This window comes from Barbatula barbatula, assembly GCF_947034865.1.
Source record: "Barbatula barbatula genome assembly, chromosome: 24".
Taxonomy (NCBI): Eukaryota; Metazoa; Chordata; class Actinopteri; order Cypriniformes; family Nemacheilidae; genus Barbatula; species Barbatula barbatula.
In genome coordinates this window covers 8,258,988-8,286,860 of record NC_136787.1, presented here as the reverse complement: position 1 = coordinate 8,286,860, position 27,873 = coordinate 8,258,988, and the positions used below count along the sequence as shown (strand labels likewise).

Genomic DNA, 27,873 nt, shown 5'->3' with positions numbered 1-27,873 from the left:
AGCACTGAATAGTTGTTATATGCGGCAGGCGCTGAGTAAGATATTCTTATAGTATATAATAACAGCGCTGAGCTGTATAATGCACACAATCAGGACGTGACGGTAATGAAGAATTTTAGCAAAAAACCCAGATAAAATACATAAACAATCCATTCCCATGTCAGAAAAATACACTTTATGCAAGGTAAAGAACACAATTAGTTTCTTACGAACATTTTTTGTGTTGCCGAATTAAAAAAAAAGTTTTAATTTAAATCTTTACTGCCATGATTCAGTGGTTTCATGAGAATGACCCATGTAAGACTGAATTCCCAGCTGTATTTTTATCTTTTCAAACCTTAACAACAAATGAATTCCGAACACCCAAAATGCGTTTCAAAAGTACAAAATGTCTCATTGTTGTGACGAGGACACCGCAAACGTTATCAGGGCAGCACCACTGAACTACTTGTCCGACCAGGCCAAAAATCATGTAGCACACACTTCAATGATCTTTTCTTCTATTTCACTCCCATTTAACCCTGTGAACCTCACATGCAGAAATCCTGTTTCCCCTTTATTGCATTTGCAGTCCCAATGGTTTGAAAAGAGTCCGGCGCGAATGTGCAAGAGTGCTGACGTAGGCAGCGAAAACCTGTGCAGCTCAACTTACATGATCTTCTATGTTTAGACCTTTGTCTGTATGGGTGTGACCTTCATGCTTGGATAAAGCACAAACACACACACACACACATATGTGTGTTCACGCACAACCTTCACAGTACCAAGCCTTGTACCAACAAACAAAAGACGTTATTTCCTTATAATGCACACTCACTGACATATTAGCCTATCCTAGATTTTAATAATACGATTAAATACAGCAGCACTGTCAAACACACACACAATGAAAACAACACAAAAACACGTTTGTATAGAAATCGTCGTTTTTCTGGGTGGATGAACTTCCTGTTAACTTTTTTACCCCATTTCTATTTTTACCCATGGCCGTTAGCATTCTTCTTTCCAACAACACAAGATTTGATCTTGAAGCGATAAACTTACGTGTTGGACAAGTAAGCCAGCATGCCATCTCTCACCAGAAAAAAATATGAACAAAATGTAGCACAAAGAAAAAAACAAACAAGCCATGGGTTTCAATTTAGCGTGAATGCTTCCAGCTACAGTCTTCCTAGCGTTTGTGTGATGTAATAAGTCTTTTCACGCCTGCGTCTTGTTTCATTACAATAGTCTAGTTTCATGAACCTACTATAACAGCACTTAACCACCATCGAAGACGTTTCTTCAGGCCTCTATTGTGGACGGCTAACTTGAAACGCATTGAAAACATTCGTGCAATCGATCGTTTGGATAGGAAGGTTGTTGCACGGCGACTAAATATTTATCAGCTTATGTTACAAGACACGCATGACAAAACATCTGCCACAGTGAAAAGAATGCCTAAGCGATGCCTAAATAGAAGGAATACCCACAGGTGTGTCCGTTAGCACAACTGTCTGATAAATAATGCAGCTGCATGTTACGGATACTCCACACGCCCTGTTCGTATAACTGGCCGATGACCCATCGCAGACGCATTGTTTCTGAACACGTAAGCGAACGGTGATTCTTAAAAAGGAAGGGGATACCGCATTGGTGCTCTTGGAAATTTCACATGCTGAGGTGTGGCACATGGAGACGTACCTTCAGGTAGGCCATGGTGAGCAGAGGCAGCAGAGTAAAGGGCACCAGGTACAGGAGGGCAGGCTGAGCTGCGCGGTGAATTCGGGAGGCCACGGTGGCAGTCAACAGACCTGAGATGGGAAGAGACAGAACCATCAGACACCATGAGATAGTAATTGCTGGATCTTTTATTGATGTACAGACTGTTTCAGCGGCAACAACATAAACAAATGTTATGTGGCCAAACTTCCCATCAGACCGCTGTAAAGAATCAATAACTGTTGAGTACTTTTAATTTAATTGATTAAATATGAATATAAATCAATATGAATATAAATTAAATATAAAATATTACTGTAGGAGCCATGTGATGAGGTGACTGTCACGTGACAAAGAGAAAGGGGGAGTGACATTAATAGTGGTGTGTGTTTGGAAGGAAAGATGGGGTGAGCACATATTTTTTGTATAACTAAACACAGGAGTGAAAGTTAATGTCGGGACAGGTGTGTGGCCAATGAAGCAGTCTATACAATATTATCACATTGAATCTTGTTACAAAAATGGGTTAAACCGTCAGTGTGACATGTGAAATTTGAATTTATATATATATAAAAAAAATGAATCAGTAAACAACTGCCTCAAACAACAATACTACAGAAACGGATGATTTGCATCCAATATATTGGGAGCTGGCTTTAAGATACAGGTAGATACTAGCACATCTTGATCGTGTGATAGGATGGTGTCAACAAAAATGTCCTGTACGTTTATCAGAGATCAAAACGATTAGTAACCATGCAAATAACTGACTTAAAAACAGGGTGTGATCGGACAAGCTGTGAGAGGAGATTCACGAATGTTCTGGAAAAGAATCTGGAGAGTGGACAGACTACATTTTAACAGGTGTTCATTCGATTGGCTATTGACTTTGTTTAGAAGCGCCTTGGGAAATGTCAATGAATAAACTGGCAACACCCAAATGGGAACAGCATGTGTACACAGACCAACAATAAAGTAGTAATGCCACCAGAATACAAAACCAATTGAAAAATGGCTCGCTGTTGACTACAGACCAGTGAATTATGCATCTGCAACACTGCTAATGTACTTTTCTTGCCAAAATATGAATACACCATTTTTTTAAATTGTCAAAATCATCTACTTCAACACAATTATTGAAAGCTGTCAGATTAATGTTCAGCCATCAATTTAATGTTTGTCACATATAAATATAGAATGTCAACCACGTATAAATTAGAGCTGCACCGATATATCAGCCAATAATCCGTTTATAAATAATCTGCAGTTTATTTACACTATGGCCGATAGTTTAAACGCAGCCGATGCTTAGATCCAATACGTTAGAAGATGACAGGAAAATGCAACGAGTAGATAGAAAATGTTAAGAGAGGTCACCAGTGTGATTTTCAATATTAATAGTCATTACATAATTTAATAACATTGATCAAATTAAGAAATATTTATTTCATCTTCAGAATCGGTATTTGCAGATATCACACGGAACCACTACCAACAACACTTACCAATAAAGTAACCAATGAGAGTGCAGTGGAAGTAGGAAACCCGCTGCATGCGACCGGACATGTTGACAGCGCCGGGAACTTCTCCTGAGGCCTGTTTCTTATAGTTGTCGTATCGCAGCACGAAACACAGGAGCAGGCCTGGCATGACGATGTCACCGATGCCCAGCATGGAAAAGTGACTGCCGGTGGAGCTGGGGAACACCAGTTTGCCTGGGAGCGAGAGACGCGGGACGTCCCGCCCCATGCCGGGGCCCAGGTGCAGTTTGCGGGAAAGAACATCGAGGGGGTTGTCGGCGGGCTGCGTGGCCACCTTCACCATGACGTTACTGTTGAAGATGTAGGCGGAGAAAAAAACCTACAAGGAATGAATTGGAGGAAAAGATGAGCTTGTTTGGAGTGATTTTGGATGCTGACAAAAAGGTCTCGACAGTCAGCAGTGGTGTGTGAGGGGATAGCAAATCTGTGAGGGTTATTTGACATGTTGCCCATTTCAGGATTGACATCATAAATTCCCATACAATAGAATGCTGTAAATCAAAGGGTTGCAGGTTATTTGTTTTTACATAAAATTCCTTCAGTAGCATCAATAATAAGCTTTTAAACGTAAAGTATTACTTGGGTTGGGCAGTAGGACATGTGACTGCATAAATGGTGGAGATTTTGCAATCCTGCTTGAACTGCAGTAAATACCTTTGCATAGTCATCACTAGGTGCTTTATTTACATGTAAGAGCAAAGAAACATGGAGTTTGAAGAAAATACAGAGCGGGCCTTATACAGAACAAGTCAGGACAAGAATGAACTTATTAAATGTGACTGTTTGGCACATCACAGCACGATGTGTTGCCAAGCAATATTGCCACAGTTGATAGCCGGTCACTTCCAGTCTTAAAAACCACACCAGTTGAGGCTTATATCAGCCTTTTGCATGTATTGGTGAAATTCCAGCTCAGTATCTGTTTAAGTTCAACAGAAACAAACCTCAAGACTGAAAATGTGACTCGACGTCAATGTGGAATACTGACATGATGCAAAGATGCGTGGAAGTTCCCAAAAGCAGGCTTATTTAGTCAAGTATTCATTTTGGAGATGATACTAGAATATATGTAAACACGTTAGTATTGTGCTGTTAAACATGAACTAGTTTTCTTTGCAGTATTCAAGAATCACAAACATTGCATCTTTTGTTTTTTACAGTCAGTATTGTTTCAATTATCTGCAAATAAAAATATTTTCATTTGGTATTTCTGAGAAATAGGCATATTAATAAAAAAAATGGTTTTACTTATAAGTTAACTATACCCAGGCCTTAATACACCTCCATGGTTAGGACCTTCACATGGGCATTAAGTGCTGCAAAGCTATATTTAAAAAAGATTGTGATGCAACTGAAAACTATTTTTGGGTGACCTATTTCTTGAAACAATGTACTTAGTATCTATTTCTATATGTGTTTTTCCAAACAAAGGTTTAATCCCTTTGAATCAAGATTCTTTCATGATCATGAGAAATAATTACTCAATCAGATGCGTCTAAACATGAAAAGTGGGGGTCATAAACCCATACAGTGATGCAAGACTTCAGATCACGCCACCCAACCCCATGAACCTGTATTGCTTGAAACAGGAATTGCTTACCCAGAACACATCATAGATGAGCAGGCCTGACAGCAGCAGGCAAGACACCTTGAGACTAGGCAGCCTCACGAAGGCAATCATTGCCACACAGAGACCCATGGCAAGAGCTGAGGAGACAACAACACCACATTGAAAGCCAAATTAAACCACACCCCTCCCTACAGTTGAAGACGCAGGAGATAAACGACACAACTTCTTTACATTCCGTTCAACGCGCGCTCTCAGAACACACACAAACAAGGCCGTCCAATCAGAGTGTAGGAGCATGCTGACATACCGTCCATGAGCAGCCAGTGTCCCGTCAACACCCAGATGAGAACCAGCAAGACGGACAGGGAGAAGGAGAGCAGCTCCGCCAGCGTGAAGCGGCCGCAGCAGCCGAACGAGATCCTGGAAAGAAAGAGAAGTTCACACGCTGGTAACATGTCCGACCCTGCGTTGCTCGGCTGGGGTGAGAGTCTTTCACACCCCAGTATCTCATTTCTAACGGTGTTGTACGATGAGGACAGTTTCACCCAAAACCGACAGAATTTTTTAGAATTTTCTTGTTATATTTTGTTTGCCTTTCCGAGACCTATCAACGTACACAAACTGTAACTGTCCTCACCGTAGGCTTAGTCATTACTAGCCTCAAAATAAGGCCACGATGGTAAAGGTCATGACACTTCAAGGTGCTTATTAGACAGGAAATGTAAAGCTGACATTTCGAGCAACAGCTTGGTAACAGAGTTGACAACCTGCGGTTGTCCCCTTTCAATCAAAAAAATCAAAATACTACTTTAAGGAGCCTTCCTGTAGCTCAGTGGTAAGAGCATTGCGTTAACAACGCACAGTTGTGGGTTCGATCCCAGGGAATTGCAGATACCCATGTATAAATGTATAGGATAAGTCGCTTAAAAGCGTCTGCCAAATGCCTAAATGTAAGGAAGAGGTCTGATGGTTACAGGGTTGACCTGGGAGAAAGTGTTTTAAAATTTCCTTCAAATAACAACTACACTTGATAAAATAATTCTGAGCGTAATAAAATGGGTCTATTTAGACCAAGAAGACAGTAAAGAGATGCTAAAGACAAAAACATTCACTTAACATGTAGTACACAGTTAACAATGCAAACAAAACATCCGTTTTTCAGGATGACTCCATATGTTGCTTAATGTTTCTATTAAATAACACAGGCTTGACATGTGAACCCTTAAGGATTAAACGTGACGAGCGAGCAAATGTTCTTACTTGGTCTGTGGAGAGCAAGGCCTGGTCAGATACTGGCACATGGGCAACAGGAGAAATGCGAAGGCGATGGTCGCTAGAACTGTGGGAGAGATAAAAGGGAGGGAAGAGGAAATAACGGAGTTAAGCAAGCGTCGCTCGGGTGCATGTGAATCAGGTCAGTATGTGAGCGAGAGGATGAGGTCAATGCGTTTGTGTGTGTACCTGCAGTGCATATGGTGAACACCACTTGAACAGAGTCGAAGAAGAAGAACATGACAAGCAGAGACACGGAGGCTCCAATGGGCAGAAACAGCGCCTGTGTGGAGTCTATGGTCTGAATACCTGTGGAAACACATTTTTTTATTATCCAACAGAGGATTTGGGATGTGTTTGAAAATGCTGTTCTTACATCACCTAGTGTACATACAAAAAATACTAAATGCTCATTAAATAAAATAGCCAAGTGCACTCTACTGTATCCCATAATGTCACACTTAATGTGACAAATGGACCAAAGATGGGTTTTGACATACACATTTGGATTGTCATAATTGAATTAAACAAGAATTTCTTTTCAAATTGATAACTGGACAATGCTACATAGTAGTCATGTAGCAAAGCAGCATACTATAAATAACCAGAAATAATTCTTACAACACTAGGCATAATGGGTTCAGTACTCACTGTTGTTGGTGTTGGCATTGTTAAAGGAGCCAGATATAGGGTTTCCATCTTTATCCTTCTCCTGGTTCTCACAGTCCATATTTAATGACCTGTGTGAATAGACACACATTTAGCATCAAATTCCAATATAGACCGAATACATAAACAATGTTCCTATGGTTAGATACAAGTAGGGATGCGCGATAAATGGTTATTTTTAATGTTATCATATCGGGCGATAATAAAAGTGTACCAGATAAATCATAAATCATTTCCTCTGGTTAAATGTCTTCAGCTGCACACTGCTCATATAGCAGAAACGTTTGAAGGTTAAAGAATCGTTAACTGGTGTAAAGTAGGCTTGGTACATGGAAAAAAAGAGAACTTATGGTTACCCTGTTTTCTGCAATAAATGTTATCAAATAAAAGCAGTTGTCCACTTTTTGCCTTTTGATTCAGAATTTTCTATTAATACTTAGATACTGTATATCCGCCATATATCGGTTATCGTTATCGACCAAAACTTACATATCGGTGCATCCCTAGATACAAGTGTATACTTAAAATAACCTGCACACTTGGATGGAAATTCTAAAAAGCTGTCCAGGATGTTCAGGTACCTGACACATTACGTATATTCCACACAAAGGCATTGATAAATGACGACAGATGTTTCCTCTGCTTAACTGACTTTAGTACATCATTCTTTGGATTGCATTTCAATTCCTCATAGTCTTGTTTTTATTTAATGTCAAATAAGTTTTAAACTTAACATGCCTCATCATTTATCCAAGGAATATTTGTGTGAAGGTCCAATTGCTTTGCTCTTTTCGGTCTCCAGCCAACCAACTTTTTGATGGCCAACCACACACATAAAACCATATTTTTAGCCAATGTATTTGAGTAAAGCTTATATACTCAATTTATCTACAAATAAATACAGTTGTAATTCACATTGGTAAAGCATTTCCATTAGGTACTAGGGCATCCCTAAAGGGTGAACCAAACCGAAACAAGCTAAATCGGTTTAAAACTAGCTGATCAACTAATCTAGCAGGTTGTTTTTATTTTTGCCGTTTTAGTCAATATTAACATTCGAATGATACAAAAACTAACAAATCAATCTACACCGATTTAAGGAAATACATTTTTAGTCATATTTACTCACCCTCATACCATCCTAGTTGCATATGACTTTATTCAGCCTGACATAATTTGAGTGATACTTGCACAACTACATGTATATATGAGAAAACAACACATGTTATGGCGTTATACCGGCTCTACGTCTGTCAACATTGGTACTTGCGTCTCTCAAAACAAATGAAACTTGTGCACCCATCACATGTGTAGTTTTCTCACCTATACATATACAAAAGTCCAACGCATCCTAAGCACGTTCAAAATACGAATACTTTAACAATAGAAAAAACTAAACAATACATTTGTGAGTATAAAGTCATTTAGATTAGTTTCATGATGGATATATGCTCTGTCTGGAGCTTCAAAAATGGGTTATTATCAAATGCCATTACCAACCTGGGAAGAGCCAGGACATCTTTCAAAACTACTCAAATCGTGCCCGGCTGAAGAAAGAAAGTAATATCCCTAGGATGGCACGAGGGAGATGGCACGTTTCTGGTTAGCTTATTTCTTTAAGATAATCATTGACTGCATTTTGAGTAAAGAAGCACATACAAAAGACCCAAGACCTCTTTTCCTGTTTCTGCATGTGACGTTTGGCATAAAGCTTATTGTTGAGGAGAACTGCAGCGGTTTGAAAAGAACATACCTGAAGCTGCCATAGACGATGAGGAGGATAGAGATAAGGAACGTTGACACCTGGCTGGAGTCGACCAGGGAATACGCCCTGTGGAGAAAGAGAAGGAAGTTTACAATTGTCGTTTAAAAAAATAAAAAAGGGTTACAGGCTGGACAGATCATACAAAAAACGTCATTCCCTACAGTCCTTTCAAGTTCAAACCCTGCACTTGAATATGCTCTCAATTTGAATCAAGGTCAATTCGTTTGACCTCAACGTTTGGCTGTCAGCTACTGACTGCCTGCCCCAGTTGCCAAACTATATAACAAACATTACGGCGTTCTCGTTTTCCCAGCGACTCTCTGTCAAGACATGTGTTTCTCTTTTGGTAAATAAGCTTTAAGAGAAAGAGGTCAGGCTGAGTACTCTTAAAAGGTAATTACAGCGAGCCACAGTCTGTTTGATGGATAAATAATAGGTGATTGTGAACAAAGGAAGTGGACTATATTGTGTATACGCTGACTCACATGAATAAGGAACAGGTTGGGGAGAAATAGGACAGAGTAAAGCAGGCCGGACCCGGTATGTTGACTTAAAACACAAAAGTCATGCTATTCTACACAAAACAAATGCTTTTTAGGAAAAAACGAATTAGTAGAAACATACACCTCAACATAATGAGACCGAGAGGACGAGAGCTTTTTGTCGATCTTGACATCTAGGTATCAAAGACAGCGGTGTGGAATGTGTGCAGGCCCTGCGAGGGCAGTACGACCCAAAAATCACATCCCAGTGCTTTAAACAGACTATTTACTGTTTACACAATTAGTAGTGTTTGCTAAGCTAGACGTCGCTATCGCTATTGCTCACACAACTGCAAACCATAGAAAACTTCAGGGCATCACAAATCCTCTCAACCAGAGGTTCCCGGCTCGATTTTTTCTATTTTTACAAAAGCAAGACCAACATTTGGAGTGATGTACAAAAAATGATGAAATGCCACTGATGAATAGTTATTACATAATAAATTCATTTGTAAAGGGAGGCAAAATTTCAATTTTCACCTGACATTTGGAGCCATATTAGATGGGTAAAAATGAGATGAGAAATATGCCAGCATCATAATTTTATTTTGAAAGCTCAATAAGGCACTTTTTGTGTATGCCTGTAACTCCAGAACTGTTAGAGACACCTTAATGTCCTTTTATATTCTTGTAATTGACCCACTTGTCTTTTGGGAACTGCATTTTTAAAGCCCTATAAGCTTCAGTCCTAGAGAAATGAGAATCTCAATGCGGCTTCTGTCACTTCATTTCTTTTTAAGAAGAATGTCTGAAGAACAAATAATGTTGAAACTAGAAATGTATCTTTTTTCTTTCTATTAAAACATCTGCACTGAACATAACCATTTCAATGTCCTTTTGGCAGAAAGGCACATTACCTTGTTCAGAATGGTTTGTTCATAAGATTCTCTATTTCTTTGAGTTATAGGGAAATGTTGATAAAGGGATGTTGTTCATTTTGAAGATGCTCCAAAACTGATCAAACTTTGCATACATGTCAAATGTGGTGAACATTTACATCTGATATGGGTTTCAGAATGAAGTGTGGCAAAATGACTCTACAGGGCCACCTACAAAATTTCAATAAAGCAAACCTCGTAGTGGGCCAGTGGTGGTTGACAGCACACAAATATGACACAGACTTATATAAGCATGTCCTGGCCACTTGATAATTTGGAAAAATAATGTTCAAAATTCTCTCTTTTAAGATTGAGGTGATCTTGATGAATATAACCCAGCGCAGTGGATACCGTTTCATCTAGTTTGTCTGGCTGTGCTTCACATATTGGAACGAAGCAGCGAAAGTTATAAGCTATATATGGAACAGGCAAAACACTTTCGAAAAGAGACCTACCACACTGCCGTAACAAGCATGAAACTAAGGTATGATACTAAATATGTAGACTCATTGTAAAGTTGCAAGAAGCATTTATCAGGCCCTCACACCTTTGTGCACATTGGAGATGCTGGTGTGAAGTTTGAACTCCCCTAAAAAAGTTTCACGTACACACAACACCGTTATTAAAACAATCCGCGTTTACACAGATCTGAAAAATTGACAAACGCTGCATTACGACATCACTTTGTAAAGAAAAAATAACCGAGTCCCTGACGATTGATTGACGGTTTATGGGAAGGCGGACCTCCGTCGCTTAAGAGCCCATAATACAGAGCGCTGCATTTCTCCTCATTCATAGTGAAGAGAAGCGTGCGCACATAAACAAACAAGATGGCGAAAAGTTTGGACATTCGAAAGGTTTCCTTCCATTGAAGCTCGTCCAACCATCGACAAAGTTGTACCACCATCTACTCTTCCACCCGGGTCTGATCCAAAAGGGCTGTTTAAAAACCCTTCGTCGCTGTGAATGAGTGTTAAGATTTTGCTGTAGGTCTCCACTGGTGGTTCTAGCACTGGTGTAGTAAATCTACACTTTGCTGGAGAAGCGTTAAACTATTGCGCAGCGCCAAAAAACCCATGTAATCCGCCATTGATGCATTTATTTCTCCTTCGTTGTGTGTGGATGTACACGCGCATACCACACCTCCACACCTAATACACATGCGCACGATGTCCTTTTCTCATTCTTGCGTACTTCGGGGTTTACACGGAAATGAAAACGCCGTGGTTTTCAAAAACTTGCACTTTGAAACCCGTTTTAAAATGTTTGTGTTATCAGGCCCATAAAACGCTGTTTCCGTGTAAACGGACATCCAATTCGCATCAATTGTTTTGCGCTTTCACTTTAAAACAGTCTTGTGTAAACGGCCCTTAAGTGACAGATCTTCAACAGACCTCAATTAGCTTGTGATGACTGAAAATGTATCTATTTCCACATCGAAATCCTCATTTCTCTAGGACTGAAGCTTATAGGGCTTTAAAAATGCAGTTCCCAAAATACAAGTGGGTCAATTACAAGAATATAAAAGGCCATTAAGGTATCTCTAACAGTTCTGGAGTAACAGGCATGCACATTTTGTAAAAAGAACTCAAAGTGCCTTTTCATTTTTGAGCTTTTACCATTGGCATAAATGCATCAAGGATTGCTAAAATTTATATGCTGATCTCTGTGTAAAAATACAAGTATGATGCTGGCATATGTCTCATCTCATTTTTACCCCCGCTAATATGGCTACAAATGTCAGGTGAAAATTGAAATTTTTATTTCAAATTAATTCATTTCTTCATAACAATCCATCGGTGGCATTTTATAGTTTTTTTAACATCACACCAGATGTTGGTCTTGCTTCTGTAAAAATAGAAAAACAAATAAAAGCCTGTGAAATATTAAAAGTATGGTTGATTTGACACGGAATGACCCTACAGGATTTGTGCTAAAGACAGAGAGTGACACCTGTAATCAGACCGTATATTAAGGAGAGCACTGATATTACTTAACAATTATACACACCATTTATTTTTACCTGGAGGACAATAAAACAGTCAAACAAAACAACACGATACACAAAGGCTAATGTTTTATGGTTTTATGTATTTGAGGAGCCGATAAGTGTCGGTTGTTAAGTCATGCCTGAAAACACTGAGCGCCCAAGTAGCTATGATAAACTTTATGACCTGTGAGCTGATTTAAACGTTGAACATAACTTGTCGTACTACTACGGGAAAGGGTTTTCTACCAAGGGCTTTCTATGGCAGGAATAGAAAAACCTTTTTTTTAGCACTTTGTGTTTGTATTCTTGGTTCATTTGCTTACCTGTGGATGGTGGAGATACTACTTTTCTCCACCGATACCAATAGCCGATTATTAAGAGTGATATTTGCCAATACCGGTTCTGAAGATTTCATTTATATTTCGGAATGATGCTTTGGCCATCGCCGATGGCTGATAGACATGATGACGAGGTTGAGTCGGCATTGTAATTCCAACAAATGTTTCACTTTCGTCAAGTGACTCTTGATGCAAATCGCATTGTAAACAAATATGAACAAGGATAAGGGGCATAAAACCTTGCACTGTACTCGTGTTGTATACAGACACACCTCACTGTATAACTCTTTAATCAGAATCAGTGCTGGGCAAATAATCGATAAATCGCTTTTTAAATGCGGTAAATTCAATATCGATTCTCAAAAGCTGTGAATCGATTTTCTTTCGTTCATATTTTGGCTAGCACTGAACATTCATTAACGTGAATGGTATTGCTACAACCGTCCACTAGACTTCACTTATTGGGCGAATGATACAACAGGGAGCATATCGTCCATTCATTGCTAAATTGACATCACCTTCACATAAAAGGCATCGGTTCATATGACCGCAGCCCCTCTTTACAGCTAGTTTTGTTTGTTATACTGTATCTTAAATGTAAAATAACCTGTTCTGTTTCAATATACCCAAGTGTGTTTACAGTTTAATATACAGGTTTGTGGCTCTTCGTTTCATTTTTTAATTCACCTCTGTAATGTGATATTTACCGATCTTTTTAAGAAATAACTATAGGATTTGTATTAACTCTATAATCATCGAATCGAGAGCTTGTAAATCTGAACATCAGATCTCAATACCCAGCCCCAATCTGAATAACTGCGGAGCACGTGCTGTATAAAGAGGACGCAGTTTGGGCAGCCGGCGTTGTATTAAGATGACGTGCCTCACTTTATAACTCTTCCATTTAATAGAACATTAGAATAACAATACACATAACTGTGAAACCGTACAGATGACATGACTGAATTGATAACGGCCAAGCTCACACTGTAAAAACATGCATCTGTGCGCAGCTCCTGCCAGACTCGCCTTAATTTAAAACGCAGCAGGGCGTTGTCCAACCCTTTTATTCATTCATATAATGCTTACTTAACGTATTACGTCTAAGCCACATTAAGTGTTTTAATGTAAGAAAATTTTACTATAAGAAATAACTTAACTTTTACTTAGTGTTTATATACGGGGCTCATATTATTGCATTTGTGTTATCTCTTCCTACTATTGGCCAATCGGCAACTGTGCTCTTAATATTGGACTCAGCCATTAAAAAAACACATTGGTTGACCACTTCATAGCATGCTTTATAAGGGGCTTACTGAATTTAGTCTTTTAATATTACCATCTGAATGAATTAAGCCAAGTTCCGCAGTTTATGATTTGATACGGCCGTTCTAATGACGAACAAAACACACCCCACATACGCTGGTCAAAACGCCTTCTGAGCTTCATTTTGGTCCAATACAAAACTAGATATGATATCTGAAAGAGGATAAAATCTCTTTGGGATCATCATCTGTAAAGTGATACTAGCTCATTCATAAATGCGTTCTTGAGTATTGCACTTGCTGAGGATTCCTTGTCCCAGGATCCTCCCAAGTTTCTATCTCGCACCACTTAAATAATAATTTCAGGTTTTTTTGGAATGTACAACCTTTGTGTAATTATCTCAATGACACTTTTTAAGAGTTTAACTTTCTGAAATAGTTGCAATTCCAACAGTTGACAGTGTGAGATTGGGTAATAAAGTTAAATGAACGGTCTCGCATATATACAGGTCATTTAAATAAAGGTTCAGTTGTGACTTGGTTCTAGGAAAGTGACAGCTGTGACCAATTTCCTTAAAGGGATATTTCAGCCAAGAAACAAACTTTCCCGTGTTTTATGACTTTCTTCTTGAAGAACAATGTAATTGTTATGTTTTCATATGTACAGTCTTTGGTTAAAGGTATGGTAGGCCTATATGCATGTGTGTACAAGATGAGGATGGCACCACCTCCGCCTCATATTGAGCAAGGAAAAACCCTGCGGACAGGTCGATTTACACAATATTTGTTAATTGTAATTTATTATGCAGCCCTAGTAAAAACTCAAGCAATATTTAAGCAATGACACATTAAAATCTTTCACTACAACTTCGGCACTTGCATTGCTTAGTTGACCTTTAATTGACTGCCATATATTTTTTGTCCTTTATTTAATCTACCGGCAGTGACATCAAATCTATAATGTGATAATATTGCCATCTTCATGTCGTTTCTAACTGCTTCTTCAAGAGATACAATACAATTCCAGGTGTTACGACTTGAATAAAGTTTTGAACACAGTTTATTAAGTACCTGCACAATAACTGATCTTTATTTTAACAAAGTTATACATAAAGTTAGAGATTGTATATTTATATATGTAGAGCTGTAATCTAAAAGTGCCTGTCCATTAGGGGTGGGCAGAATGACGAAAAAACGTCATGTTAAACACGCTCACGCGGCGAGCATCATCACGCATTTCAATGCAAGTTTCGCCTCGCCTCAAGTTAAACTTTATTAAAACTATTTACAGCTTAAAAAGCAAACTGACTCCTGAAAAACATGAGAATTAGCTTTTTTCTTTTTACATGCACGAGTGGATCCCTGCACCCCTTCCCGAGCACTGTGGGTGAGACAGAAAGCACCGCACAGGAGCGGATCTCACTAAGTTTTTTTGTTGTCAAAACATTTGTGATGTATTTTTCACAAAAGTTTCATTAACTGTTTTTTTAGTACTTCGAGTACAAATAGAGTTGTCATTCAATGGTGCAATGCAGTCTATTGCAAAATAATAAGACAATTTTAGTTTTCAGAAACCGATAGAACCATTTTAAACAATTCTTGCAGAGGGCGTGCTAACAAAGACATTTTCAAAGGTGTCATACTCCAATAAATGGTGAAATTAAATTATAAATAGAAGTAATAAAATGTATATCCTTAATAATAAAATAGCATCATTGAAAATACCAAAATCTTAATCTTAAATTAGACTGTCACATAGAGGTTGTCCTAGTCATTTTTATTGTCCGTCATTTTGATGGAGAGGCTTGTGAAAAATCTGTCATAATCTATTATTCCCCGTCACTATGGTGCAAGGTGGCATCACGTGGTAATATTTTGGCCGTGTTTTTAGTTACATGTTTAAAGGAACGTTTCGTCATGTAAACAGGTCATTTTTAAGCGTGTAATATTTTGACGTGTCACATACTAATCTTTTTGTTTTAGTTGAACTGCCAATTTGAGGTCAATAAATAAAATCAAATTCCTGATTATATATCGCTGTTATTTATCTCGCGTCTTTTGTGGTATATATATTTTTATATTGTATCGAGTGTTGCATGTTGTATAACTTTACGTTTTTATATATAATTTAAAGGTCACTGCACACACACTGTATATTACAGCAAATTACATCACTTAGGCCGTATATAAATTTTAATACTGAATTTTAAAGATGTTTCCAAATAAAATGTATTTATTGAAAAGAGTTTAAACTATGTTTTTCATGCTTCTATGTAACCATTATGTCCAATATGTGGATAAGGGAGCAATTAAAATCACGTTAAAATACCAAAGGACATAAAAGAGACCTTTGTACTGACTCAGAAAGCAGAGATGAACGCCACACATCCCATAAAAGGACAACCTTTCCCCACATTATCTTAGAAAACGTTCAGCTTCTTGCATTGAAAAGAATATAGGAATAAATAAAAGAGTGCGGTTTTCATTGTATATTCCATGTGATATCATTCAAGTTATTACACAGTGGTCAAAAGGTTACATACACCTCGCAGAATCCTGAAAATGGTTTAATAAAATTGTATTCATTCAAATAAGTGTAATTTTGAAGATTTTTTTTATTAAGTACTGCCGTGAACACATATAGACTACAACACAGAATAATAACTGAATTTATAAAAATAATCCCGTTCAAAGGTTTACATAATGCTTATTCTTTTGTGTTGTCTGACAGTTGTTTAAGAATTTCTTGTTTGTCATGAGTCATTAATCTTCAGAGAACTCCTCCAGGTCTGATTTTCAGCATCTTCTGCATGTCTGACCTCTGTCCAACAGGGACTCTGATGTTGAGATGATCTTTACACACTGGCGTATAATAGTTGTGTATGTGTGATAGTTGGTTAAACATGCAGAAAATCAAAGACCAGTGAACAGATTAATGGACGAGGACAAACAAGAAACCCTTAAACAACTACCACAAAACCACACACACAGTCATTGATTTTCCACGTAACATTGTACAGCATTAAGAATCAGGTTTATGTAGACTTTTGACCACCATACTGTATATATCTCTTCTGAGGCCTGTCTATATGTAATGTGCAGGGCAAATTTGAAAGCTTCAGATTAAAGTAAACGTAAGGCAACAGATGATGCTTCACATTCTGCAAACCTCGTATATTACGGTAGTTTGCTCCGCATCTGATTTTCTATAACCAAACCAGTTCCAAATTGTACTGGTAGCTCTTCGCTTAACAACAAGCTCCTCCTCAACCTCATGTCTGCCTTCCGCTATACTCGTTTTCACTCAGCACGTGAACAGTGAGTCAGTCGCGCACGAAACTACATCATCAACTAGACTTATTGTTATCGCGATGAGGAAAAAAATCCCACGATGAGAATTTTTCTACGGCATATCGCAAACGATAATATATCGCCCATCCCTAATAGCAACTACCATCGCAATACAAATTAGGCATACATGAACACGGCAATCACACTAGGATCCGCCCCAAAACAATCGTTCCGAGACCGCCCGAACAAGGTGGTCTCGGCCCGATTTCAAACGAACTCTGGAGCGGTTCGCTAGAAGTGTGAAAGCCATCCGACCCAACGGACCAGACTGTATCGAAATTTATGATGTATTCCTTCTGAAATGTACCTCTTGTGAAGAAAACCAATTACGAGACAAAGCAATAATGTCGTCCGGTTTTGATTCCTGCTCAAAATAATGAATTCATATAACAGAATTAACCAAACAAGCCACAAAAATGCTGCGTAGCTGCTGTCTGTCCATCCTGACGGATGACATCTTTGAGCGGAATCCGGGAAAGATGCACTCTGTCCAATCCAAGGAGATTTTACTCGCACATGACTTGTATTAACAAAGTTTGGACCGTTTGGAAATATTGCCTTGTGAATGGATCTAAAATAAATTGCTATCTTGTAGCGATTTAACCCTTGGTTTCGAAGCAAAGCAATTGATCCACAGGTGCAAAAACAACCTGAACAGAGTACGGTCTGACACGAGCTTTGTATTTACGGGTACAAAATTATGTTGACACGTCCTATTTTCCCACTCACTGAAAGTTAAGGTTTATCCAAAAAGACGCTAGTCGCTGTTCTAAAGGGTTCAGACAGACCGATCACAGTGCTTACGGCCAGTGTAGGGTCCGTGTTGTTACATTTTTGGAGAGGTGCACATCAGGCTACGGCGTATGGTACAAGGCTCCCCGTAGGCTACGGCATAGGTCCTACGCACGTGTATAAACTGAGCTTAAGTTGTCTACACGATTTGAGGAAAATGTCACATTGCGATTGAGGTAAAAATAGCGATGTGCGATACGATAAACTGGGTATAATAAGTCAACTTGGTTTCTATCACGGAAAATGCACACACAGATAACTGAAAATGCTGAAATTTGTATTTCTCAACTGCGATATAGTTCAAACTAGCTAGAACAATTACAATAGCACAAAGTTTTCAAATTTAAATGTTATAAAATTAAATAGCAGTAATGTCTTTGCAATACTGAATTAAATTAATTTAAAATATATATATATATATATATTCTCTCAACAGTAGAGGTAAATAAAACAAATAGAACATAAATACTATAAACAATAAACATCAATAAACAAACTACAGTTAGTTCAGAATGCAGATGCCAGAGTTCTAACCAGGTCCAGAAAATACGATCACATAACCCCAATTTTATCAACCCTTCACTGGCTACCCATTAAGTATCGCATTGACTTTAAAGTTCTTTTAATCACTTATAAAGCCTTTAACAGTTTAGCCCCTACCTACATAAAACAGCTTCTATCACACTACAACCCATCACGCTCTCTAAGATCTCAAAACCCAGGACTTTTGATAACACCTAGAATATCTAAATCCACCAAAGGGGGTCGAGCTTTCTCATACGTAGCACCTAAACTCTGGAATAGCCTCGCTGATATTATTCCAGGATCAGACACACTCGCCCAATTTAAATCTAGATTAAAAACGCATCTTTCAGCCAAGCATTCACTTAATGCAAATATGCTAAATAAACCACCAGGAGATGCTGACATTAGATATTATTTACTAGAATAATTGGATTTATTATATAACACACCATGTAGTATGTTTTACCCTTTCTTGGGTTTTTGTTTTTCCCCTGTAAAGCTGCTTTGGAACAATGCAAATTGTGAAAAGCGCTATATAAATAAAATTGAATTGAAATACGGATGTACACAAATTTTAGTAAAATAATCCCAACAAACAGGCATTTAAGCAGATTGTAACATATACTTGTATGAACTCTTTTGAAAAAGAAACTGGATATAAATGTGTGGTCGCCACCACCACAGAAGACAACTCAGTTTTTTCCTCATATATAAAATGGCCATATATCTCTTAGAACGGATGTCTTGTCACTTCCACGAATGCACTTGTTTCTTTAATATAATTTTTTAAGTATGTGCAATCCATGGGATTTAACACATGACCTTGGCGTTGCTAGCGCTATGCTCTAACCACTGAGCCAAGGAAAGCTTTTGATAGAATATTTTCGGTTGCCCAACATTCGGTGCATCCCTACTTAATACAAAGTATAAACAGAGTCCGACCCACAGACACAGCAGGAAAGTTAAGGTGCAGGTTTTTGCCAGGAATCTTTACTTTTAACAAGGCATGTCTGCAGAGTACGAGTTGCTCTGTCTAACAGCCTCGGAGGGAGAGAAAATCTGTAACGTTGGAGTTTATCTAGCTATTCAATGAGAACTACCGTAATAATTTGATCGACCTCTATTCAATACACACTAATATCTCACACAGAGTATTTATTCGAAAAAGTGAAAGATCCTGTTGTATGTTTTGTAATGTATGTCCAGTAGCAGCATTGTGACACCAGTGGATAGTTTAGAAAACCTTTATCAATTCGGATTGAACTAACTGATCCAAAAGAAGATTTACCATATAAAGCAATGGAAGGGCAAATGACAAATGGCACAAAAGCCTAGTACCCTTCTACAACAGAAGCCCATTGCTGCCCTTTTCATGGCAAAAAGCCCAAGGCTGTAGCCAGTTAGGCTATAACTGTTATAAGAAGCCGGTTTTTCACCTGTTCTGTGTAGATCTTCAATTCAAAGCATGAATACTACAATCTCCTGCCTTCACCCATTTTTCAGATTTTCAAAAGCATTTTGTTTGCTTTCAATCAAATGTTGCTTTTCATCTCAGAGCTTGTTGGACTTTGTTCAAGGCTTAGAACTGTGTTTTTAAAGGCTTACACTTTCTTTTGAAGAAAATGAATGACAAGACCCAAAGCTGCAGAAAAAAGGCAGACCGTGTTGCTCTGCTGTTGAGGAAATTAGCCAGCCATTTATAACAAGTTTCTTCTTTTAAGTTCCTCTTGATGCCCTTTAAGCAAATTTGTGAAAATAGTTTCCCTCACGCTGTCAGCCAGTATAACCATAATCGAACAGGAGGTAGAAGAAACTGATCTGATGTCATTTGACACATGCTAGGGCTGCACAATTAAACGGAAAACTAATCGAGATTACGATTACAGGTACAATGACTATATAATCGTTAAAAGCTGTGATGACTTATTTTCTGTGCATGTCAGCAGGTTGTTCGCACGTTCAAACCAGTTGCAAATCAGAATTTATAGGCGTATCATGAATATGTAGGCGTGGCCTTAACAACAACCAGAGTTTGTTTTCTAAGCTCTAAATGCGTGTTCTAGGATGTTAGTTCACACTAAACGTGTGCTGATAAAAGAACGTCGCAAAACTTGTCAAGTACTGGGCAGATGCAAGAATTAGTACCAAAACGAAAAGCATCATCTGTGGTATGGAATTATTTTGGCTTTACTAGCAAACAGAAAGTTATATTGGGCAAGCTTTGAGGAAAAACTTTTGCTGCACCACTGTCTTACACAACAAACCTGTACAATCACAGAGTGCAATATTTGGAGTGCCAACCATAGAACCATGGAACCATATTTGAGCCTAACGGTTCATTACATTGATGAGGAATCTGCACTTAAGAGCATGTGTTTGCAAACATCCTTCTTCCCCGTGGACAATACAGGGGAAGTGATTGCCCATGGATTGAGACAGATGCTGGCTGACTGGGGTTTAAAGGAAGAGCAATTAATCTACATAACTACAAAAAAATCTTTAAAAGTAAAGGTTGTATTTTGAAAACACGTTTTTGTTATTAATGTTTTTTTTGTTTTGTGCATCAGAGTTTTTATTTTTTTAACTAATTGGTACACTTTAAGGTGTATTACATTCTACTGAATCAGAAATAAAGTATTTTAGGAACACAGCTTTGTTTTTGGATGTTTCTTTAAAGCGCATGGCATGCGGTTGTTAAATAAAAAGCAATAATAAAAATAATCGCTAATAATCGAAATAAAAGGGGAATAATCGACAATTATGAATTTTTGTCATAATCGTGCATGCCTCTACCTACTATTGTCTACAGTATAGTTTTTTTATGATTTGGCTATGTCATATGGCACTTTATTAAAAGGCAAAACCGGTTTGAAAGAACAACAGCTGAACGACTGCCTAATAAAATATGATCAAAACCTGAATTGTGATGAAGGCAAATAATAGTGCTGTTCAAAACACACAGACACAAGTTTTAGTTAGTAAAAAGGTTGACCATAAAGTTTATATAGATAAAATAGATGTTTTAAAGTTCGTTTGTCATTACTATTCTTCTGAACTGTTTCTTTGCTAAATGCTATGTAAGAACATATTTCATTACGGGTCCCTTTACAACGACTGCATCTAATTTACAGTTACAGCATCTCCGGTTACAATCAAGAAATTCAGGGTTAAGAGCTTTGCTCGAGGCTTTATCTACTCTAGTTAACCATGTCTGCAATGTTAAACATTAGGTTACCACTAGTTTTAGTCCACAAGTTTAGCAACAGTCAGAAAATGTAAAAGTGCTTCTATCCTAAAGGAATCGTGCAAAAAATACTGTCTTAACTTGCTCTTTTCTTCCATGGAACAAAAAGGTGAAAATGAACTAGGACTGGGGCCAGTTTCCTACATGACTAAAATGGACCATACAAGTATCCCACGTGACTCGCACAAGTTCGTGTGAAGAACAGACTAAAGTTAAAAGTAGTGTCTGATGGTCTGAAATATTGGATCACCTCAAGAGGTGGACAGGTCACTGAAGGGAAGGTGATCAGAAGATAAATTGTTCCTCAAACAAAGTTTTTGTATGGCTTCTGAAAACTTGGAATATAACGCATTATAGTCCTGGTTTCTCATTCAGTTTTATTTAATAAAGAGCAGTGACCAGGATATTCTTCAACAAAATGAATAAAAACAAACTATTTGTGACGGAGTAAGTGAAAAAGTCATTTTTGTGATATAGTTACATAAAACATGACATGAGCAAAATATACTATTCTTGGGTGAACGCTTCCTTTAATTTCACATTTCTAGTCATATAAAAATACAGAACAAAGTGCTCTGTTTGGGTTTCTTTTAACGCAAAGCATGAACAACACTTTCGAAATGTGACATACTTGAGAAATAATTCCCTGCCCTACATTTGATCTTCCTGGACTTTACCAGCCCATTAAAATATGAGCATTGCAGAATGAAGCCAGACCTGAATGTGCATCTGCATTCAAAGTTGGAGCGCTATCACCTTCCTGAAACACAGCCTGTAAACACATTACACTCTTTTGGATCCAAATGTGGAGACTGATGTTTGTTCTGTATAGCATCTTGATTCATCGCAACGGCAATGATTCTTTAACAATATAACATTATTTGCCATAACCTGCAACACAACAATATCAGTAGGCCTATATAACAGCTACTGAAGTACAGCTTTTCAAGTGAACAGGCAAGTTTTGGTTGGATGTTAATAATTGTTCTTGGAATAACAAACTTTTTTAGATTTCTTAAAGATATGAACACCCACCTCCAACCAAGCGCAGATACTTTTGCTCACCTGACTGACAAAATGTGTTTACATTTCACAAGTAATGCTTTTGCAAGGAAGCGAATCGTACATTAAATATTTAATTATATTTTGAAGAACAAAGAAAAGTTGTCAATGTGCTCGTCTGATTCAGTTTGTGTAAATGTTGAGCGAAGCTGTGAAGCAAAAGCACCTTCCATAAATCACACACACGCACAAGTCAATGTCACATGTTTTCGTGTGAGCCCTATGAAATCTGTTTTTTTCCCCCCAAATTCTGTTTTATTCTTTTCAAAAAAGGTTTTTCAGTTTTAGTTTGTCTGGATTCTGTGTATTTTATACGATACGATAATAATATTTGTACCCACATGAAAAATACTACAGTATACGATAGCATTTACTCAGTAACTATATTAAGACCCCTAGATACTACAGTGTTTTGTAACCTTATGGAACTAAATCTAGAAAAAATATATGTAATGCACAACTATGTTAATATAAACCGGCATCTCTCCAGTGCATTTTCTGTTTTTTATACCTTCTTAATTTTTAAGATTTTTTACATTTACTTTAACAAAAGGAAATAATATAATATACTACAGTTTATTCATTTGGGTGTGTCATAGTTGATTTAAATTAACCAGAATGTTATTTTGACGGGTTGTCGCAAAGACCTTTAAGTGCATGTTTGACAGTAGCTTTGTAGCTTTGACAGAACGCCGGGGAGCGTTCGGAACGCCAGGGTTGGGAGACTAATTTCCTGTCACTGTATGGGAAAATTTCATTTTTTGGCCATCAAATAAAGGTAATTTTTATATACGAAAGAAAGTTATCAGCGATCTGAGATCCTCTATACATTGCTGAGCACGTCGATTGTTTAAGCCCAAACAACTCGATAGTGTTATACGACCTGAAATTTGTCTGCCGACTCTGGTGTTGCAAAAGCTCATCTTGTGCAACTAGCCATTCCGCGTTATACATTGAATTCCATTTTGATTCCACATTGTGGAAATCATATGGCCCTATGTAAGCTTCCTCATGTCAACGTGCAACAATGTTGCCTTTTATGTGAACTCAACAAGTGTGGTTTGCTTTAAACATATATTGCAAACACAACGCTTTCCAGACTCGTGTTATGATTTAATTACAGATACTGAAGTTGTATATATTAACATTCAATGCAAATGTGATATTTGGGGTTATATATGAAATTGTATACGTTGTGATCTCCAATATTTCTCTTTCATGCCCACTGTATAATATTTTCTCAATACTGTATTCTGTATTTATTCTAACTGTATATCCTGCACTTGCTAAATGCACTTCTGGTTAGACCTAAACTACATTTCGTTACGCTGTACTTGCATATGTGTAATGACAATAAAGTTGAATCTAATCTATATCAGCACGGGTGTGATTCTCCTGTAGGCATTAAAGTTATACAGCTTCAAACAGCAGTTCAATAGCCAGTGGAAAACTACGCTTATGCTACTTCACAAGAGAGGTGTCCAAACCAAACTTAATACAAACTAGAAAAAAATCACATCAGATATAAAAAAAGATGAGGCTAACACCACTAGTCAAAATTCAGTCAGACCAAACATCTAACCAAGGTGCAAGAGCAAAAAGCTGTACACATTACATTTGACATGTATGCAGCGTATGTATGTTTTAAATATTAACGATTGTCACACCAAATGCAGTCTTAACAAAATGAATGAAAAAAATTGTCAACAGAAAACAAGAAATACTAAAGCCATATTGTTCGATCCTGATTCAAATGCATGACATAAGTAAGCTAAAGCTAAGTGTTAAAAGAGGAAATCGTTTATCATTGCTCGGTCCCAAACCTTGTTGGTAGCCTTCTTTTACACAGATTATCTTTAAACAATGACTTCCCATATGGCCCTAGGAATTAAAGCATAAATGCTGTTTACTCATCTTGGCCTGATGTTGTTATACACTGTCACTTAACAAATGATGGTTGTGTGTTACGTATACGTACATTAACTACAGTAGCACATTATTGCGCTGGATCAGGTAAAGTCTGTTACTTTAACCTGTTCATTCAAGAGTTACTAAATACACAATGCACCCTATTATGCACAGGTCTTAATAGCTGCTTGCTGGATCACAACAATTTAATTTCATAACCTCACAATTTAACACCGTCAGGTTAGAAGAGAAGCACACTTGTGCCTACAAACACCATCAGGCTTAAAAACATTTTACTCTTATTAGATGTAAGTTGCAAGTAGGGACGCACGATAAATTATCAGCCATATCGGTGTCGGCCGGTAAATGGTCATTTTAATGTTATCGGTATTGGCCAATAAAAAAAAATTATAATACGTTATAATGAAACGATAAATTATTACAAAAATTCTCTGGTTGAACCACTTCAAATACACGCTACTCAGTTAAAATCCAGTACAGTAGTGTGATTCTGTCATGACCCTTCACTTACTGCTATTAGCAAAACATTTTTGATGTAGTATATTATTCAATGTAGACATTATGAATGTGTAAATTATAGGAACAAAAGCCTATTGTTTGAATCAGTCTGCTATATGAATGCTTTCAGTCTTGAGACCTGTTAGACTTGTGGCTATTTGAGAACACCTTTCTGGTCGCTCTGGAAGAACATCTTTAATTTGTTTATTAAATAAACATGGTAACACTTTAGTAGGGGAGCAATTCTCACCATCAACAAGTTGCTTATTAGTGCATATTATTAGAATACTGTCTGTTTATCAGCACTTATAAAGTACATATTCTGCATGACCCTATTCTACATACCTAATCCTACTCATAGCCCCAATACCCAAACCTTACAAATATCATACGAACTATTAATAAGCACCAAATCAGGAGTTTATTGAGGCAAAAGTCGTTGTTAATGGTTTGTTAAATTATTGGTTATCGCTATGGGCCAAAATGTACATTTCGGAGCATCCCTAGTTGCAAGGTATCTCTTATTAGATGTTGTCATCCTCATACACACAAAGCAGCCAATGCTCATGACCCATTGTTTACGGACACGTGTTCACACAAATCGCACAAAAAAAGCTTTTGTACAGAATTCAGAACCGTGCAAGTAAGCTGTATACAGTCCAGTCGGATCAATAGGTTTTAGACATTCTGTACTACCCACGCAAGCTTTTAAAACTCCTAATGCTTCAATTTTTAAACAGATAAGACCATCCAAGATATAAAAATGATTTCATTATTTATTCAGCCTCATGTCACTGCAAACCTGTACGACCTTTTGTCTTAAAGAACACAAGATTTTTTTGACGTTAGTAAGAAAAACAACACTGACCCCCCATTGACTCCCATTGTATGGATTCAAACCACAGAGACATTTCTCAAAATATCTTTTTTGTGCATCTCAGAACAAAGAATCGCAAACACAACTTGAGGGCGAATAAACGACAGACCGCCTAGACACTTCTGTCAACACTTTCTGTAATCTCTATACATACAGAAAAAGTTCAACAGTCTATAGCTCTAACAATGGCTTGGTGTGAGGCTTGTGTCTTGCATTTTAAAAAGAGGAAATCATACTGAGAACTGACTTCATTGTTTACACATCATTGTTGAGTCTCCATACTTAGTGAGCTCCTACATAAACAGCATTATAGGGCATCGTATTAGAGTTAAAACTAGGACTAGAAAGACTGCACCCTAGATTTTAAGACACAGCCCATGTCTTTCATACACACGCAAATATATATATATATACATACACACACAGAGCTCTCCTCCTTAAAGACAGGATTAGTAGAGCTAATAAGATAAACCACGACCAAACGTGCGATTAGACGAGAGCGAACTAAAGTTACCGAATCTGCTTATAAACCACGAAATGACGATAAATTAAAATAAACCGTTAATACAATATTCAGGTTACGATGGTCATGCTAGCCCGCTAGCGCACCGAATATCTCTTTGTTTCTACTAAATAAAATCACATTTCAAACAAACACTGATATACGATTAACATCCTGGAATTTTGCATTATGTTTATGTAAATTAATACGTTCAATGGATGTTTGGTTTAACCGCGTTTCATGTCGAAGCACTAAACCCGTGTATATTACGGCTAATGGGCTAAGTTAAATAGGACCCAAAATACGCCTCTACCGGAGTTATATGATCGCCGCGTTGAACGCATGACCGTGTTAAATAAACACCGTTTTAAACGCCGACGGTCGTTCAATGTGCGTAAACGCGCGTTGAATGACGGTGTTTTGTTTCTGAATGGTGATGTTTGTTGGTGCTCACCAGGAGTAGCTCTGCTCCGCCATGTCAGTCAGTCAGTCAAGCAGCCAGTCGGCGGTTGAGGACTCGGACTCGGGTTCGGTTCAAACGACGAGATGATCTCCTCCACACGCTCGAGAGGTTTCGCCTTCTTCAATCAGCCTTCTCCGATAACAACATGGCGATGCGTTTGCCCTCAGCAGCTCGCGGCAGAAAATACAAAGATCGGCGCTTTGCTGCTAGCCGTGGCAAAGAAACAAAAGCGCTCCGCAAAAAAACCGAAAGAACCGCCTCGTCGACTTCAGCTGAACGTCCGCCCGTCTCACCGACCTCAAAACAGGCCCCGCTATCAAAGGCCCTCAGATGAACTGCAGACCCATCTCGGATGTACACGCAGAGAGAGATAGATGTGCTATGTTTGCCCCGCTAGCTGTAATGGAAGCGCACGGATAGCTTTGTTTTCTATGTCGAACGCACGGGAGCGTGCAAATGTCGCTCCTGCCAAAGAAATGCGCGTTCACAGGCTTGCCCATAGATATGATACGGAGGGACAGGCTCTGCCACTAGGTGACACGCAGTATTGCAGTCTCAACGTGATTGTGTGACTGGATTGGCTGAGGCAGGATGGCATACTGGACAACTCAAGTATATACTAGAGCTGGAGCGTTGGATCGGGTGAAAAGTTATATATTTTTTTATTTACCAAGCGGAATAGCTATTAAAAATCATCTAATTTTTGTTCCCCCTTGTTTTTCTGAGTTCAATTTCCGTGGTCTACTTTTAGCCGTCATGTTTACTTTGCATAAAATATCACACAATTCATACGTAATATAGTGCATGCAAGTGACGTTTCGCACGTGTAAAATTGACATAATTTATGCGCGAACCCACTTGCGCATGCGCGAAAGCCAAGGAAGCGAACGCGACGATGCCTACACCTGAAGATAATTTTAAGGGAAGCGTGTATAAATAAATGTGGACTTATTTGCCAATGTTTTAAAAAAATGGTTAATGACTTTTATTAACGCACGTCGTGATCCTGTGCTATTATCGCTTCCTGAGAACTGATCGTTAAAATAAATCTTTAAGCAGCTGTTTATTCGTCGACACTGTCAAGTTGTCACAACATTGT

At 38.0% G+C, this 27,873-nt stretch overlaps 1 protein-coding gene across 1 annotated transcript in view; it reads right to left on the bottom strand.

The window, feature by feature from the left end:
* The window catches only part of sppl3 (signal peptide peptidase 3), a 31,035-nt gene extending 3,444 nt beyond the window's left edge, over positions 1–27,591 (bottom strand). Inside the window, exons 1-9 of the mRNA XM_079449151.1 lie at positions 26,766–27,591; positions 8,507–8,584; positions 6,736–6,824; positions 6,274–6,393; positions 6,073–6,151; positions 5,120–5,232; positions 4,843–4,949; positions 3,207–3,561; positions 1,684–1,793 (exon numbers count right to left, since the gene is read on the bottom strand). Of these exons, the coding sequence (XP_079305277.1) occupies positions 1,684–1,793; positions 3,207–3,561; positions 4,843–4,949; positions 5,120–5,232; positions 6,073–6,151; positions 6,274–6,393; positions 6,736–6,824; positions 8,507–8,584; positions 26,766–26,788 (1,074 nt within the window). The 5' untranslated portion in view covers positions 26,789–27,591. The remainder of the gene's footprint in view (positions 1–1,683; positions 1,794–3,206; positions 3,562–4,842; positions 4,950–5,119; positions 5,233–6,072; positions 6,152–6,273; positions 6,394–6,735; positions 6,825–8,506; positions 8,585–26,765) is intronic.
* Between the last annotated feature and the right edge of the window lie 282 nt (positions 27,592–27,873).